At 47.0% G+C, this 16,380-nt stretch overlaps 1 protein-coding gene and 1 long non-coding RNA gene across 3 annotated transcripts; one reads left to right on the top strand and one right to left on the bottom strand.

Annotated features, from left to right (window-relative positions):
* Nucleotides 1-1,274: 1,274 nt before the first annotated feature.
* Nucleotides 1,275-7,617, bottom strand: LOC134560011 (uncharacterized). The gene is made up of 3 exons (XM_063415465.1): nucleotides 7,613-7,617; nucleotides 5,156-5,800; nucleotides 1,275-3,369 (listed from the first exon to the last, which is right to left on the bottom strand). The coding sequence occupies exons 1-3, from the start codon at nucleotides 7,615-7,617 to the stop codon at nucleotides 3,318-3,320; spliced, it is 702 nt and encodes a 233-aa protein (XP_063271535.1). The 3' UTR covers nucleotides 1,275-3,317.
* A 1,612-nt stretch (nucleotides 7,618-9,229) lies between these two features.
* LOC134559883 (uncharacterized) lies at nucleotides 9,230-15,398 on the top strand. 2 transcript variants are annotated; one of them, XR_010082604.1, is made up of 5 exons: nucleotides 9,230-10,200; nucleotides 10,903-10,992; nucleotides 13,075-13,160; nucleotides 14,873-14,948; nucleotides 15,021-15,398. It is a non-coding gene; the product is annotated as an uncharacterized LOC134559883 (long non-coding RNA). The 2 variants fall into 2 exon arrangements; XR_010082603.1 differs by having other exon boundaries at nucleotides 9,230-10,992.
* Nucleotides 15,399-16,380: the final 982 nt, after the last annotated feature.

Here is a 16,380-nt window from a genome sequence, read left to right as displayed (position 1 = left end):
ACCACTGGGTGCTGCATGTCACAGGAACATCACAAACACCACGTCCAAGTTGTCTGATCCTTTCACATATGCACGCTGTAGCTCAGCACACAGGCACAGAACTCCTGGCCAAAATGTTTGGGTTTCAGAGCAGCTGTCACAAAGTCTTCATTTTACTTCATGAGCTGAATTAAGTTGATCTCAATGGGTAGATTGACCAATTAGCTGTTGCTGTAGCAGAAGCACCCATGGCACAGCAGAATGAGCAAAGTCTGTGGAAAAGCAAGGCAAGAGGGGCAACTCCCAGCTGACACTGAGCTGGGTCCTTTGCCCAGCAAAATCATTAAAGTGAGCTCGAAAAGGCATCACAGATTTGGTAATTCAGACCCTGCACCTATTTCTGAGAGTTCATGAGGAACTCTGTAGAGGTCTTGCCCTGTGCACACACTTCCTAAATATCCCATATTAGATCTGGTCCCTGGGGGTCCACAGGTGGCTGAGTGGTTTTGACATATCACCAGTTAGTGATACACCTTTTGGAAGAGGCATCCGAGCAAGTCTGGGTCAGGAATCTTTCTGCTTTTGTTGCCCCAGTTCTACCTGCAGGCTCACTCAGGGAAGATGTTGTTCCATCCCTGTCCTCAGGTGTTCTGCAGCTCTGAGCACTGTTAAGTGATGATGAGGGCAAAGCCAGGTTACACATCACTCAAGCCTGAACTTAAGAAAGCACTTAAGTAAATGTTTTATTCCGTCCTTTTTCAAAAAAACACATTATTAATTTTAGACTTGCACCAAAATCACATTATTTTCATGAGCAGTGTCATCTATGAGCATAATTAAGCCCCTGTGTCAAAAGGAAATGTTTTCCCAAAGCTGGACCTGACTGACAATAATCCTTGCATATATAACCTGTGAACTGCCTGGGGAATTTGAGGTGCGTTATAGATGTTAAGACCCCCTGATGTGTGTTTGTGACAGGGATGAAAGCCTTGGCACTGCTGCCCGCTGAGCTTGGGCATTCAGTAGGAGGGGTTCAGCTGCTGGGGATGCAGCTCTGGCTGTTGAGAAGGGAGGGCAGCCTTTGGCAGCCAGGAAAGAGCAAAATCCTCTGCAAGCAAGTGTTCACAGGTACAATTCTGCAGGCTGGAGCCATGGTTGGGCTGGGGGCATCTCCTGCGCAGGGGCAGTGGCCAGGGGATTGTGTGGCTCCCAGGAAAAGGCACTCTTGTCATTAAGCTGATCCTGTGCCCCTCCCAGCAATTCCCATCTTGTCATCTGAAGCACTTTTCTCTTCCGTGAGCAAGTGGTAGGTGGGAGAAGCATTTCCCTTTAGGAGGGTCATCATCACTCAGCCCGGGCTGCAGGATAAAACTGGGTGAGACAGAAACTGCACTCAGAGTGCAGTTTCTGTACTTGGATTTTTCAGTACTTGGATTTTCTTGGGTTTCACTGAGCTGCCTTCCCAAAGGTCTGTTCATTGGGTAGGATGCACAGAAAGTTATGCAGGCAGAATTTTGCACTCACAAATGACCTGATGTGTTAATGCAGATGTGCAAGGCACCAGGTGTACATCCCCTCCCCACTGCTCACCTCTTCTGCTGGGGATACAGAGCTGGCACTTACTGAGGGTTTGGGGGTTTTATTTTCTGACTGCTTTAGAGCCTCAAAACCAGGATCATGACTATCATAGCACTGCAGTTCATGCTTTAAGCACTCTATAGAATTAATCTGACATCTATGCATATAAAAGTGCATTGATGTGAGTATGGAGACTGTACTGTTGTGAAATCAGGAGTTGCCATTTTTAGGCCTTTTATTTGAGGGAGATTGTGGCACTAAAGAAAAAGGTTTTGTAGAGCCAATTTGGAAAAATAAAATATTAAAATCACATATGATAAGTGTTCCCTTGGATCTCACTAATGACCCCTGGATCAAACCCCAAGGCAGTCATGGCAGGAAGGGCACTGTTGTTGGGATGCATCCATTTGGCAGGACTAACACAGCAGAGAAACCCAGCCTGTTCCTTCCCATCTCACAAGTGCTTCTCCAAGGGTGAGCCTGTGTTGCAGGGGAAGGAGATCCTGGGATCACACCTGCACAGTGCTGCTTCCTCTCCTGTGTTTTGTGCTGCCAGTATGTCTTGGATAAGTGGAGGGAAAGGAGCTGGCCCAAGTTCAGCTCCAGGGCTTGGTGAAGAGCAGGCCTGGGGCTTTCAGCAGGTTTGGGACAGCCAAGCTTCTTCGTGGCTAGTGCTGACCCTGGGATTGGAACTTTGATGAACATTGAGCCCATGTGGACTCGTTTGTTTTGTAGTTGCACAAATGTGTGAGTGTTATTTGGGGCAGGCAGCCTGGCAGCAGTGAATGGGCTCGGTCAGCGCCAGCGGGAAACACCGTGGGGAACGATAGGGCTGAGGGGAAAGGAGGCTTCACAGGTTCTTAAATAGGGGAAATGGACCCAAAATAAGCACTGCTTTCATTGTACCAAGCTGTTCCCTGAGGTAATTGATAGTTTCAGGGAATGAGGAGTGCTAGCTGGACTGTTCAGGGAGGGTTTGTTTGTGAAGCAGGTGGCAGTGGTGGGTCAGGATGGAGGGTGAGGGTCAGGGCTGTCCCTCTGCCACATCTCTTACCCCACTGGGCTGGACACCACTTGGCCCCTTTATCTGCCCATTTCTTCTCCAAGGAAGCACCCTTCCAAGCAGGAGCTGTATTTCACAGGGAGAAACAAAGAAATGAAAATGTGGATTTTGACTGAAAAGCCAACATATGATTTTTCCATCTGAAATTAATCTTGTCTCTCTCAAGTATTTTAATTGTGAATTGGTGGAAGTTACTTCTTTCTGTAGTGAATGGAAAAACAAATGAGAGGAAAAAAGGAGTAATAGTGTTTTCCCTTTCGTGTTTATTTCTTGATTCTTCGGTCCTGAGTAGCATTAAACACAATAGCCAGATCAAGATGCTTTGCTCTGAATGTATACAGTTATTTCAGATGTCAAATACCTAAATGTTTTGTATATGTATGTAATGCCATCCTCAATACTTGTTTCATGTTAGGAACCTGAAATGACTGTACCATTTTATAATTAGATATGTAAAGAGGGGACAGTGGGTGGGAGGGTCTGTTATTTTTATACCAAGATGTTCCTTGTATTTAGTGAACATTTGAAACCGTTTTGTACTTGTCAAAATATACATTCCATCCATTTCCAGAAGAGAATTATTTCTATTTAGAGTAGTTTATAAGCAAACCAAAAAAAAAAGTGGCATCCCACTTGTATGCAGTTCGTGAACAGAGCAGCAGTATCCTGGTTTTCTGTGATGGCTACAGAGCTTTTTCTAGCCGTGTCCCTTCTCACATGCAGCAGAGCCATAGCAGCAAATGCCAGTGCTACAAAAGGAATAAAAATCCCAAATTAAATAAATACCACATGGATCAGTGCACAGCTCAACAAAATTAACAAAACACTTAACAAAACTTAACAAAAACACTTTGTTAAGTTCAGAGACAGTGAAATTCTCCAAAGTAATCCTGCTCTGGACAGCAGGAGCAGATTGACTGGGAGGCTCTGGCTGTGCTGCAGCTTTGCTTTGGGAAACACCTACCAAAGCCACGACAAAGTCACACCGTGGCACTGGCATGGGCCATCCTTTTTCTTGTCGTTGTCTTTTTCATTCCCTCCCTTTCCCTGCTACCTGTGACGTGCTGCCAAAATTGTGCAGTAGCAGTTTGTGAAGATTTTTTTTTTGCCTTTTTTTCCCTTCTCTACAGTCTTGCAAATAAACTTTTAACTCTTTGCTGACATTTTATAACATATACATCTTCCTCTCCAATGCACTTTATCTCTCTTGAAAAACGTGGGAGTCGGAGAACTACCATCTTAAAGGGATTTGCCTGAAATCATGAGACACATACTTTTTATTACTTTGTGTCCTTTTTGCTTTGTTAGATACTGTAAATGCTTAAAGAGCATAGACAGTGACTCAGCTGGGGGAAATACTGAAATGTTGTGGCTAATACTTGGAAGCATTATTCAGTAGTCCAACATGGCTATTTTTGTTATATAGAGGATTATAATGTAAATATGTGAGACTGTGTTACTACGTACTAGTAAAATATTGCAACTCTCAAAGTTAAGATGGTGAATTGCAAGGAATTTTATTGCAAGTTTTTTAATAAAACAAATCTGATGATTGTGTTGTATGTATTTTCTAACAGCCTGTGTAAACCTGGAATTTCCTGATGTGTGAAACCTGTGGGTTGTTTCTTCCTGAGCTCAGCACTGCAAACTTTGGCGTTCCTAGGAGGCAGAAGGTACAGTGGGAAGGGACCTGAGTGACAGCCTGGTCTTGGTGACACATCTGCAGCTCCTTCCTGCTCTGGTCTCCTCTGCCCTTCTGTTGGTTCTAAACAAAAAGCAGCAGCTGTGTGAGAGGTAAATGCTGCTCTGCCTCAAGGGAGAGCTGCAGCCTCAGCCCCGACACTGGGCACGATGTGTTAGAACGGCTTTAAACGATGCCTGCTGTTCCTCAGTGGGAATTGCAGCGCTGTGTGAGGAACCATCCCGCTGCTCTTCCCTGGGCACCCCTGGGAGCAGGGGGGGAGGAGAGCCCGGGAGTTGTTGGTATGCTGCTTGCAAGAGGTTTGAGGCACAGTAAAAATCCTGCCTAAACATAATTTAAGAGATTTACAAGTTTTCCAGTAGATGCAAAAGAAGCAGAGAGATACCCCTGAAGGAGCCAACTCCTGGCTCAAGCTACAGCCCTGCCAGGGGTCCAGCCTGCCCCATCCTGGCCCACCTTTTTCGCTTTCCGGCTGGTGCCACCTCTCTTTTCCAGCCACAGCGCCGCGTTCCAGGTGACAGCACGGCGGATGGGCTGGAGCCGCGGGCTGGATTCCACCGGGAGCAGGGATGGCAGCAGCAGGGGCCGGGTCACTCCCAGCTCCGCGGCCCCTGCTGCCTCCTCGCCCCTGTGCACCCGCCCCGTTCATCTCTGCTCTGCCCACGGCAGCCGGCTCAGAGCCAGGGAAACGCGCCTGCGATTGAACGCGGCTTTCTCAGCAACGCCGGGAATTGCCGTGCTCTTCTCCTGTCAGCAGCACGGCCCGGAGCTCCCATCCCACCAGCCCTGCTCCGCGGGCAGGAGCCCTCCGCACCGAAACAAACCCGGCTTGCCTTTGCAAAGAGGATTCGTGTCTTGCTTGCCAAGAAATCCGCTCTCGCTCCTCCCCACGCGTCTCCCTGCCCGCCGGCTGCTTTGTTCCGTGTCTGCGTTTCCTGCCTGGCTCGGGGGAGCGGGCCCGGCTGTCCCTGGCCGGCAGCGGTGTCCACCGGCAGCGGTGTCCGTGTGAGCGGCACACACGGGGGAGCAGGGCTGGTGTCCCTGGCCGGCAGCGGTGTCCACCGGCAGCGGTGTCCGTGTGAGCGGCACACACGGGGGAGCGGGGCTGGTGTCCCTGGCCGGCAGCGGTGTCCGTGTGAGCGGCACACACGGGGGAGCGGGGCTGGTGTCCCTGGCCGGCAGCGGTGTCCGTGTGAGCTGCACACACGGGGGAGCGGGGCTGGTGTCCCTGGCCGGCAGCGGTGTCCGTGTGAGCTGCACACACGGGGGAGCGGGGCTGGTGTCCCTGGCCGGCAGCGGTGTCCGTGTGAGCGGCACACACCGGGGAGCAGGGCTGGTGTCCCTGGCCGGCAGCGGTGTCCCTGGCCGGCAGCGGTGTCCGTGTGAGCGGCTCACTCGGCACCGCTGCCGGGGCAGGGGAAGCGCCGGGAGGAGCAGGAGCGCGTCGGGCACCTCGGGGTGTGAGCACCTGCTCGGGGCTCGTGTCACATCACTCTCCGCCCTGTATGGAATTAATTGCTGGGTAAAATATGGAAATGAAGCCGTGCTGCTCTGTGCTCTGTTGCTTTGTGGGGTTTGGTTTTGTTCTGTTTTCTTCCAGAAGGAATAAGGCAAATTGTACTCACTCCTGATTCAACGAGGTGACACTCAGACCCATCACAGTCAATGGAGAGGATGTGAGATTCAAAGGGAATTTACCCAGGTCTGCACTGCACAGCAGTGTGTACAACACAGGGTCCTGGGATATTTAAACCATGCCAAGAAAGAAAATGCACTTTTAGGGTGCCCGAAAAGGAGATGGATTCCCCTGTGCTGGGTCTCAGGAAGCCGCTCTGGAAAAAAACACTGAGAAGGCAATTCTCTAACACAGGGAGATCAGGTTTGGGGGTATCCCTGAGGGAATGGGACTTCATGGCCTAAGAGAAATCTAATAAGCCAGTGTATTTATCAGAATTCATCTGTAGGATGTCAGTGCTCAGTAGGTGAGGCTATAATTTTGTAGCTCAGTCTTACTGTGTGGGATGCTGTTCCGTGCCTTAGCACACATTCAGTTTTGGGCTCCTCATACAGGAAAGACACTGAGGTGCTGGAGTGTGACCAGAGAAGGGTAACAAAGCTGGGGAAGGGTCTGGAACATAAATCCAATGGAGGAGCAGCTGAGGGGTTTATCCTGGGTAAAAGGAGGCCCGGGGAAGACCTTATCACACACTGCAACTCCCTGAAAGGAGGCTGCAGCCTGGTAGGATTTGGTTGTTCCTCCCAGGCAGCAAGTGACAGGACAGAGGAAGTGGCCTCAAGTTGCAGCAGGGATTTAGACTGGATGTTAGGAGAAATTTCTTTGCTGAAAGGGTGATCAGGCATTGGAATAGGCTGCCCAGGGAAGCAGTGGAATTACCGTCCCTGGAAGGGTTCAAAAAGATGTAGATGTGGCACTCAGGGACACGGTTTAGCAGTGGGCTTGGCAGTACTGCTTAAGTGTTCGACTTTGTCATCTTAGAGATCTTTTCCAGCCTTAACAATTCCATAGCTCTGTGAATCTGTGTCCTTGCTGCCTTTCTCCAGACCTCACTGCCCTTTCTTAAACTTCATGGCATGGAGTCCCAGGGCATGGAGTCCCAGGCAGGGCACAGTGCCAGGAGAGGAGGATGGAGACAAGCCCCTGGCAGTAACACAGCCAAGGCATTGCCAGCCTCACACCAGGACACACTCCCCACTCCCAAGGGCTTTGGATGTCACTTGCATGCCCCAGCCCCGGCAGTGCCCCCACCTGGACGTGCCGGGGCTTCTCCAGAGGTGCCCGGGGTGCCAAACCTCAGCTCCTGGAGGCAAAGGAATAGCGGCTGCAGGAGATGGAAGGCAGCAGGGGCACAGCTCAAGGACCTAAGAAAGTGGTTCTAGAAATGAGCGGTAAAAGGTGGGAGGTTTGTCACTCCGTGGAGACAGCAGGCAGAGGCAGCTGCCTGCATCCCTTATCTCGCATCCCTCATCCGGCATCCCGCATCCCTCATCCGGCGCCGTGTCTCTCCAGCAGGAGGCTCTCCCGCCTCGCAGATCCGTGGCGCAGCCTCGGGCGCCCTGCCCGCGCCTGGCTGTGTTTATTGAGCCAAATCAGTGACTATTTGCCGTGTTAAACAAGTGAAAGGTCCCACTGTGGGGGCTTTCTCTGCTCTCCCTGGAACCTTCCCCGCCGTGTCCATCGTGTCGCTGGGGAGGCAGAGAGAGCCACCAAACCATCCCCTCCCGGTGTGGGGCGTGAGTAGCTGCATACTCTGGAGCAGCACAGCACCTACGGCATGGGCTGCAGGTCACTTAATTAGAAGGATGCGATTTTAAAAAGATACAATTTGAAAAGGATGCAATTTGAAAAGGAAACTGCTTTTAAAAGGATCATTAGTGTCAAGGAAAAAACAACAACAACAACAAAAACCCCTACCACTTCTCTCTTTGCTTACACTTAGCAAAGTCTTAAATACGATCAGCTGCCCGAATTCCCCAGATGCTGTTGGCAATGACCAGCCGGGGCTGTTCCTGCAGGTGGGACGGGCTGGTGCTGTGGACCCACTGAGCCTGTAAAAGGGGAGTACTTTGTGCTTGTTTACTTTTTTCTTTTTCTTTTTCTTTTTTTTTTTTTTTGGAAGGAAAAGACTCAGAGCAGTGCTAGGGCCCTGTTCTTCAGGGCGTTAAGGACTTGCCTGTGCTTTGAGAGGTAGGAAAAATGTATTTTTCCCTGAAGCTGGTTGTCCCTTACTGGAGTAGTCTGCCCAGCTGTCCTTGTTTCAGCTGGGACAGTCAGGTTTTTTCGAAGTACCTGGTCAGTTCTGTGTTCTGGGTTTAGCAGGAGGATAAAATTGGTAACACACTGATGTGTTGGCTGTTGCTCAGTAGTGCTCAGCCTAAATAAAGGACTTTGCAGTCTCCCATGCTCTGCCAGTGAGGAGGTGCACAGCAAGCTTGAAGGGAGTATGGCCAGGAGAGCAGAGCCAAACTGGTCCAAAGGATGTTCCTTACTGTAGGAAATCATCCCAGGATATAAACTGTGAGGAGTTCCCAGGATTGGGCCAGTCATGGGATGGGTGATGGTTATTTGCTGAGTGCTGTACATGTGTTTTGTTGGCCACCACACTCCATCAGTGGCAGAGCAGCTTCATTTTGACCACGAGAATTTCTCTCTCTCCTCTGTTAAAGATGATAATCGTGTGCAGCAGTGAGATCATGTCCCTTGAGGGGAAACCTCACCAGCAAAGGAGCAAGGCAAATCAGTGGCACTGAGTCTCCCTCCTCAGGCATTGGAGATATTCATCACAGCAATTCAGAAATGCATTTGGCCCTCTCAGGGATGTGAAGTCTGACTCCACACAAGTGACACGTTAAATACAAACTGCATGCAAAGCATAAATATGATTTTGACTTTCTAGGAGAAGAATTTTTCAGCTCATTTTGGTTTGCAGTTTTTCTCCTCTCCTTTTAATGCAAGTTCTCAGCTGTTCACATTCTGATCACACAGGAGGAGCTATTTTCTGCAGCAACAACTTTCTGTGCTGTCTGTGCTCAGGCAACTGTGGCCTGGTATTTGATTATCACAAAAAAGGTGGAGAAAAAGATGATTCTCTAGGATGTATAGGAATGAATTTGAAGTATGGTGGGGGTTTTTTGATTGGGAATTTTTTTGCAACACATCTTGAGGAGCTGCCTTGGACAGAGGAGCCCCGACTGGCTCCTGAGATGGAGCTGGAAATCACACTGGGGTTTATGTTAGCTGGTGTTCTGTCTGCTTTGAGCACTGCAGCCAGTGCTGAGAAAACCAATATCTACTATAAGAAGCACCTAGAGAGTCATAAATACTGGAGGATACTAAGCACTTTCTACCCCCATTAAAGATGGATATGAAAATGGGTGTTTGTTTTGTAGAGAAAGCTTAAGGGATGTGTAAAATGCCATGGCAGAAAACAGTCAGGTAGTTATTTACTTCTAAAGGCATGGAAGATGTGAGACCTAAAAGCAATGAAAGGAAATAACATAATGCAATATCCTATTGATCTGTGGGATTTTCTACTGCTTAAGATGATGGCACCACAAGCAATGTTTGTAGTTGTACTAACTAGAATTAAAATAATTATAGGATGGAAACAAACCATGACAAAAACTCCTTAGGGTTTAAAGCTTTCTGCCTCTCACTTGTTGGCTGATGGGGTCCAGGGGTTTCTGCCATTGTTGAATATTGCTGCAATGCCCAGTTATATGTGCTGTGAGGGTTTTGTGTCTCACTCTGGAGCCACTGGTAACATTTCCTGGGTAGGCTGAGTGCCAGGTCCTTGGCTGGCAGAAATCAATCAGTGCTGCTGACTCTGGGAACCACCTGCCCCGCCACGGGCTCCCTCCCCTCAGCACCAGTGGGGAGCTCACACATGAAATAAAATCAGGATATGTCCAGCTAAGAGGGAAGGAAAGGAAAGAAACCCCTGCTTCTGCTAGGGGGATAAACAGCCTGGCATCCCAAAGCAAGACAGGTGCTGAGACTTGGATAGCACAAGGTAGCAGGGAAGGGGTGGTGTGATCAGTAGCACAATTAGTAAAAGATTCATTTTAATTATGGTGTGTTAACAGAGCTGTAGTGGAAAGCATTTTCCTTAATTCAAGCCCTAGTTAATGCAGGGCTGTAATCACTAGCCCAGGTGACAGAATCTGTGTGAGAGCTGGGGGACAGGTGACAGTAAGGACACAGCTCGACCTCTCCCTAAGCACCATTGCTGTGTGCACTAGAACAGCTTACTTTGAGGATTCTGCTTTTATTTCTTCCTTTTTCAGGGTGAAGAGAGGGTCAGGTTCTTCAGAAGCTGGGGAGTGGGCTCCTGGCCTCACCACCCTCAGAGCTTCCAAGGTATCCATGTCCAGGCTGAGTACTGAAGGCCTTGCTGCTTGTTTGAAGTAATAGGTAACAATTCGGATGATTTCTTTTCAGGATGCAGCAAAGTGCCCATTACACTTCAGGCCAAATATATTTTCTGCTATTGGAAAGAAAAAAAAATTAAAAATAAAATCCAGTGACTGGAGGAATCAGGGAATTTTTTCATGGGAAGGTTTGACTACTTTATCTTGCATTAAAGCTGATCAGTGAGGACTCAGGTTGCATCATCCTTCATAAAAAAAAATCCAGCTCACAGGAACAGCTTCTTCTCCAGTGATATCAACTGGAGATATCCAGTGCTGCTTCAACAGGCAGGTCCTGGAAACCTCACAGGAATTTAAAAAAGCCCCAAAGTTACTCCATCAGCCCTCTGTGAGGTGATGCATAACAGTTATTAATGAGAACAAGGCAGTCCACAAAAGACTGATGCCTTTCTTCCTGCATCCCTGTTTTCTTCCCCCAACCCCAATATCCTTCTGTACCCTTGGATCTTACCAAGCAGTCATGAATCAGACCTGTGGGTCTTCTCTTCACAGTAACAAATGGTCAGGAGGCCAGGTGGGAGCTGAGATTTGTGCTACAGACTTTCACACAGGCAGGGAAACGGGCTTCAGTTAAATACTCACAGGACTGGCTGTGGAAAAAAGCCTTAAAATCTGTCTTCTCGGTTTTCAGCTGCACATCTAGGAGCAGGCACTCTTAAGGCTCTGCATTTTTATCCACCAGCCCAAAAACGTGTGAAGGAACTATTCCTGTCAGAGCCAGGTAAGACAATTTTCCTTTCATTTCCTAATATCCCCTTATGTTGCCATAATATCTGGTTTTCCATGTTTGCTTGCTTTTCTAAAGAGAGCACCAAAGGCTCTCCCAAGGACCAAAATCCTGTGCCCATTCTGAGTCCCTTTCCCTCTGGTGTGATGCTTCAGCACAGCTTTGGAGGAGGCTCTGGGGATTTCTGCCGGCTCCATAGCGCAGAGCCTGAGTCATGCTCTAAAAATAACCAGGGAAATGTCAGCCCAGCCAGAGCCATTGGCTGATTAACCAGGAGCTTTCGTGATTCTACACACCTCCAGATACGCTCCTGATCTTAACCACAGAGCTGGGCTTTTTAAAAAGAAATAAATATATAATAAATGACGAGTAGTGAGTTAAAAAAACCACCCCAAACTGTTAGAGGTAATGCAGAAACAGATTTCTTTATCCTCCCCAGGAGTGTATGTAATCAGCAAAGGGCTAGAGGGATTGTCTGGCTGGAAATGCAGTGTGTCCCTTCTAGTAAGAGGAATGAGAGATTAAAAACTGGACAGGGCTGAAGAGAAGCAGATCTTTTGTCCTTGAGGGCAGTGTGGTGCTGTGACTCTGGTCTGTGTGGAAGTAGGAATGGTCTGGGGTGGGGGATCAGGCATGGTGCTGTGCCCAGCACTGGGAGCGTGCCAGGCAGAGCAGTGTGGATCTCCCCTTGGCAGGAGGAGTTTCACCTGCCCAGAGGGACAGATGTGCTCTACCAGGAGTGATGCAGCTAACATCTCCCTCCAGCAGCAGCGGTGTTGATCTCTTAGGCAGGGAAGCTGGGACAGAGGTGCTGACAGAGGCAGGGAGAGCACCCCAGTGCCAGAAATCCCCGCCTGCTGCACGTGCTGAGGGTGCACCTGAAAAACAGCTCCATCAAGAGCCTTGGAAAAGAAATAAAATTAATCTTATTTCTCTAAAAGCTGACACGGTGCCAGAGCAGGTGTTGAACCACTGCAGCAGCAGCCTGTGGTGGCCACATGTCCGTTGGGCCGGGCACACCAAATGAATGGTTTGTGGTCCAAGGGTGGTGCAGGCAGACCTGAAATACCTCCTCTGGAGAAACAAGGGAAAGAATTGAGTGAGCAGATTGGGCACTGGTGCCTGACAGCTCCTCCCAGACAAAGCTTTGCTGGCAGAGTTACCTGTTCCATTAATTAATTCTGGAGAGGCCTTTGCTCCTTGTTTCTGATTTCTTACACGGGACTCACCAAAGGCTGCTACCCATATGGGCAAGGGGAGCAGGAAAGGCATGCTCAGATGTGGCCAAGCTGTTGGGGACAGCAGGGACCAGGGTGGCCATGCCATTTGCTGTCCATTAAAGTGCTCTGCTCTGCGTGCCAGGCAGGGAGCACTGCTTTGCTGCAGCTTTGGCAGTGCCTTCACACCCCCCTGGGAGCTCCTCGCCAGTGCCCAGAATATTGGGAGTCAGGACCAAAACAACAAAAGTGTGGATGAGCAGACTGCTGGAGGAGCTGTCTGAGCATCCAGACTGCCACTGCTGCCAGTAAAAGTGGGCATTTTGTGTGGAGACACAAACACTGATCCCAGACTCTCAGCAGCTGCTTGGTGGGCAGCCAGGAGGAGTGGGATGGAGAGAGAGCAGCAGTTCACAGCCTGCCAAAGAGATGGTTTGTTAAAATTGTGTGATTTACTGTGGCTTATTTAACAAAGAAACCCAAATGAGGACAAGCTCCCTGTAGCTGTGGCTGTGTAACCACTGGGTTGCATCAGCAGGACTTTTCCATCATCAGAAACAGTGATGGGATCTGCTTCTTCCTGGGGAGGCAGAACAAGGTAGCAAAGACTGAAACTGCACTGATGATAAGCAGAACAAAATGACAGATATGTCTAGGGGATAGTTTATTATCCCAAATCATTTTGGGGGAGGTTGTTTTGGTTTTTTTGTGCCCGGGGTGGCCGCTTTGGCTCTGGGACTGGGCTTGCCGTGTTTCTGTAGAGCTCTGCTGTTGGGAAGCCCAGGGGCAGTGCAGACCATGGGAATCTCTCAACTCTTTATTTCTTACATCTGAACCTTGACTTTCCTGTTTGTCTCAGTTTTTAGAAATCTCTAAAACTATAAGTTTCTCCAAAGTGTTGCAGTTCAGGACTCTTGGAAATTCCGCCGTGGCAATGTGATCACAGTATGTATATTGAGATTTTTGTTTGAAAATAAAATTGGCAAATGATTCACTGCATGCTAACTGTCACACTTTAGTACTGGCAAACACTTCCTATACAATGTCTATAAATAAATGCATATGGATAAATAAAATGTATATCCGTAATTTACAAAAGTTCACGTTATGCAAATTAAAAAGTAACACTGAAGTAATTTATTAAAATTTTCATAAGCTCAAAATCCTTTCCACAAAGGTCATTTGTGGGTGCTTACACCCCCTCAAAGTGCAATGTGTAAAATTATAGTTTAAATCAATACATAAGGTTCTACAGATAGCTTCATGTGCAATGGCAAACAGGATGGGAGTTCAGCTGGGAGTATATCTGTCAAGTATTCTGGATTTCTGGGAGGTTTAGGAATAAATCTGAGCACATGCAGTATAAAGCACAGGTATAATCCTCTCTGATACAGCAGATTTCATTTGTATGATGTTGTAAAGGCCTTCTCTAACACAGATTTCCACCCCCAGAATTAGAAATAAAGCTTTTCATGTAGACGTACTTCTTCCTGACTATTGATTTCTGGCATACCTCTGATACGTTGATCTCTAAAGTAAGAAAAAATGTATCAGGTTTTTAGAACAAAAACTGTTTTAAAATGTCTGATCTGTTGTCCAAAACATAGCCCCATACTATCTGATATGAAGAAAATTAACTTCACCCCAGCTGGAAACAGCACACATTTAACACAAATTTCTGTTCTGGAACAGATCAATTTTACATATCTTTTCTGCTACATCAGGGTAAGTGAGCAGAGAAGAGCAAAAATATGTCAGAATTCCCATAAGACCTCTAACAAAATGACACAAATCCCTAAAAATGCTGTTATCAAGACCATCTTGGAGGTAACAGTCCATGTGCAAATCAAATGAAGAGCAAAATAAAATACTAATTGTATAGGAACCTCTTGGGGTAGCCCACGTTGTAGTTTAATTGCCACTGAAGTTGTAATCCCATTGCCATAGCTCTGCATGTGCATGACTTGTTGGCTCTGTGAATTTCTCAACAGATTTCTGATATTTTCCATGACTGCTCTCCGTGGCTGTTTTTAAGCAAAGAGGAAAATTTCACAAAATTCCACTTGTTTTTTTGAGCTCTACCCCACTGGGAATATCCTCCTGAAAAGATCCAAAATATAATTTTCCATAGAAAACTACTGCCTATACATGTAGTCATCTGCAAAATTTGATTTACTGTAAATAGATTTTCTTAGGTAGTAGGACAGAAGGGAAATGGCTACAAATGGCTGATGAATCATTTGTAAATATTCCTGAGGGGAACATTCCTTATTCTTACCAGTACCTACTGGTCCCTTATTCCCTCTCCAATTTCTTGCCATACACTTTCCCTGGGGACAGGTAGCACAGAGCAGCTCCTTCCACAGGAGCCACAACACAATCACAAGCAAATATGAAATAATTGCCCAGAGCCCACATCACAAATTTCCTCCAAGAGGAGAGGAAGCTGTGAGTTGTATTCTGAAATGTACCACTAATTTTGCATTTTTATGTTCAAACAACCGACTTCTGTATTTTTCTGAAGGTTGCACCCTGATATGTGCTAGTATTCAGCCAGGAGCTGTGCAGAAATTGCATCCACGGGATTGGTTTCTTCATTTTTTTGGGCAGACACTAGTGCAATGCCAAAATCAACTACCACTCTCTTCTGCTTACAGGGAGAAGTGGGGGTTGGAAGAAATTAAAGGGGATTCTAATGAAGAAATACCCAATTTTGCAGCTTGGACTCAAGAGGTGAGAATGATCAGATTTACAAACAGGCTGAGGGGTGAGTTGTGACTAAATCCTCTCCTTTATATCCACCAGGTCACAGCAATGTCCCCCTGTAGTGACCTCTGCATCTCTGGGTAGCTCAGGAGCCAGCCAGAGCTCACTTTAAGGAACACACCTGTGACCAGGCATTTTCTGACTCATTTTCCCTCAGGTACCTCGTTGGAAGGAGGAAAGTTAATCCCAGACATGGAATGGAGATGGGAAAGGTCTGGACTTCAAGCCAGTGAAGGGGGTTGAGTTTTTTTGTTTGTTTTGAGTGTAAGCAGAGTAGGCCTTCCATGCTGCTTCACAAAATGGATTCATACCTTTTCCCTTCCAAAGGGAACTAAACCAAAGACTTTTTTATCTCCCCCACCTAAATATTCTCTTGCAAACTTCCTAAATAAATTGCAGGTTTACTAAAGGTCCAGCAGACATCACACTGGGGTGCCACAGATGTGCATTTCAAAACCTTTTTAGTGAATGCTGAAATACATCAGGGGTTTGTTTTGTTTTGTTTTTTGATCTACAAAGCCAATAATAATAACAACAATAAAACCTTGCATTCTTTCTTATTTTAGGTTTCAGAGAGCTCGTGTATGAGGTTTGTATGGCAGAGTGGCTTCAGTGAGAAGCTGCCAGAAGCTTCCCCTGTGTCTGACGGAGGCAATGCCAGCCAACTCTAACATGGATCTGCTGCTGGCAGAGTAAAACCCATCAGCAACTGTGGGACAAGAGCTTTAAAACAGGGGAAAAAGGATCAACTGCACAACTGCAGCTAGAGAGAAAAGTGAGTGAAACAACACTGTGGGTGTGGAGGTCAGTGAAGGAGGAGGAACCAGGTCAGTGTTGTTTTACATGGCTCGTTTAGAAAATCAGCAGAATCTGCTCGGGTTTTTGCAAATCTGTGTGGAACTACAGCAATGGCAATCCTCTTCTAAGTTAGACCAAGTACAGTGACATTATTTAAGGGAGATTTTAATGGATTCCACTGCAAATGATGCAATACTTTCAAAGGAATTCAGCTCTTCATCTTTCAGTGTCTTAACTAATCTCGGTGCTGTCATATTATTTTCAATAAGCAGGCAAGTAAGTGGTAAACAGTTTATTACCCATCATTTAGATGTCAAACCAAGCATATTTATCAATATTTCAGCAACCATCTAGTTCCTTCATGAACATGGAACAGAAGTTTTTAAGTGTCAATTCAGATACCAGCTGCCACATAATAATTTTTAAAGTATTTAGTCATAGAAAGAAACATCAAGGAGGAATCTGGCTTCACTGATTGCACTGAAGTTGCATTATGAGTTTCTTTGGTGTAAGCCACATACTCATATATTTTGTAAGCAAATATAGAACATCTCAGACACTTAAAAAAGAAAGATAAAATGAACTGGGCAAAATGAAAAAA

The sequence above is a fragment of the Prinia subflava genome, chromosome 18 (assembly GCF_021018805.1).
Source record: "Prinia subflava isolate CZ2003 ecotype Zambia chromosome 18, Cam_Psub_1.2, whole genome shotgun sequence".
Lineage (NCBI taxonomy): Eukaryota > Metazoa > Chordata > Aves > Passeriformes > Cisticolidae > Prinia > Prinia subflava.
The sequence above is the reverse complement of the archived record's forward strand: the minus strand, read 5'-3'. Positions and strand labels throughout refer to the sequence as shown.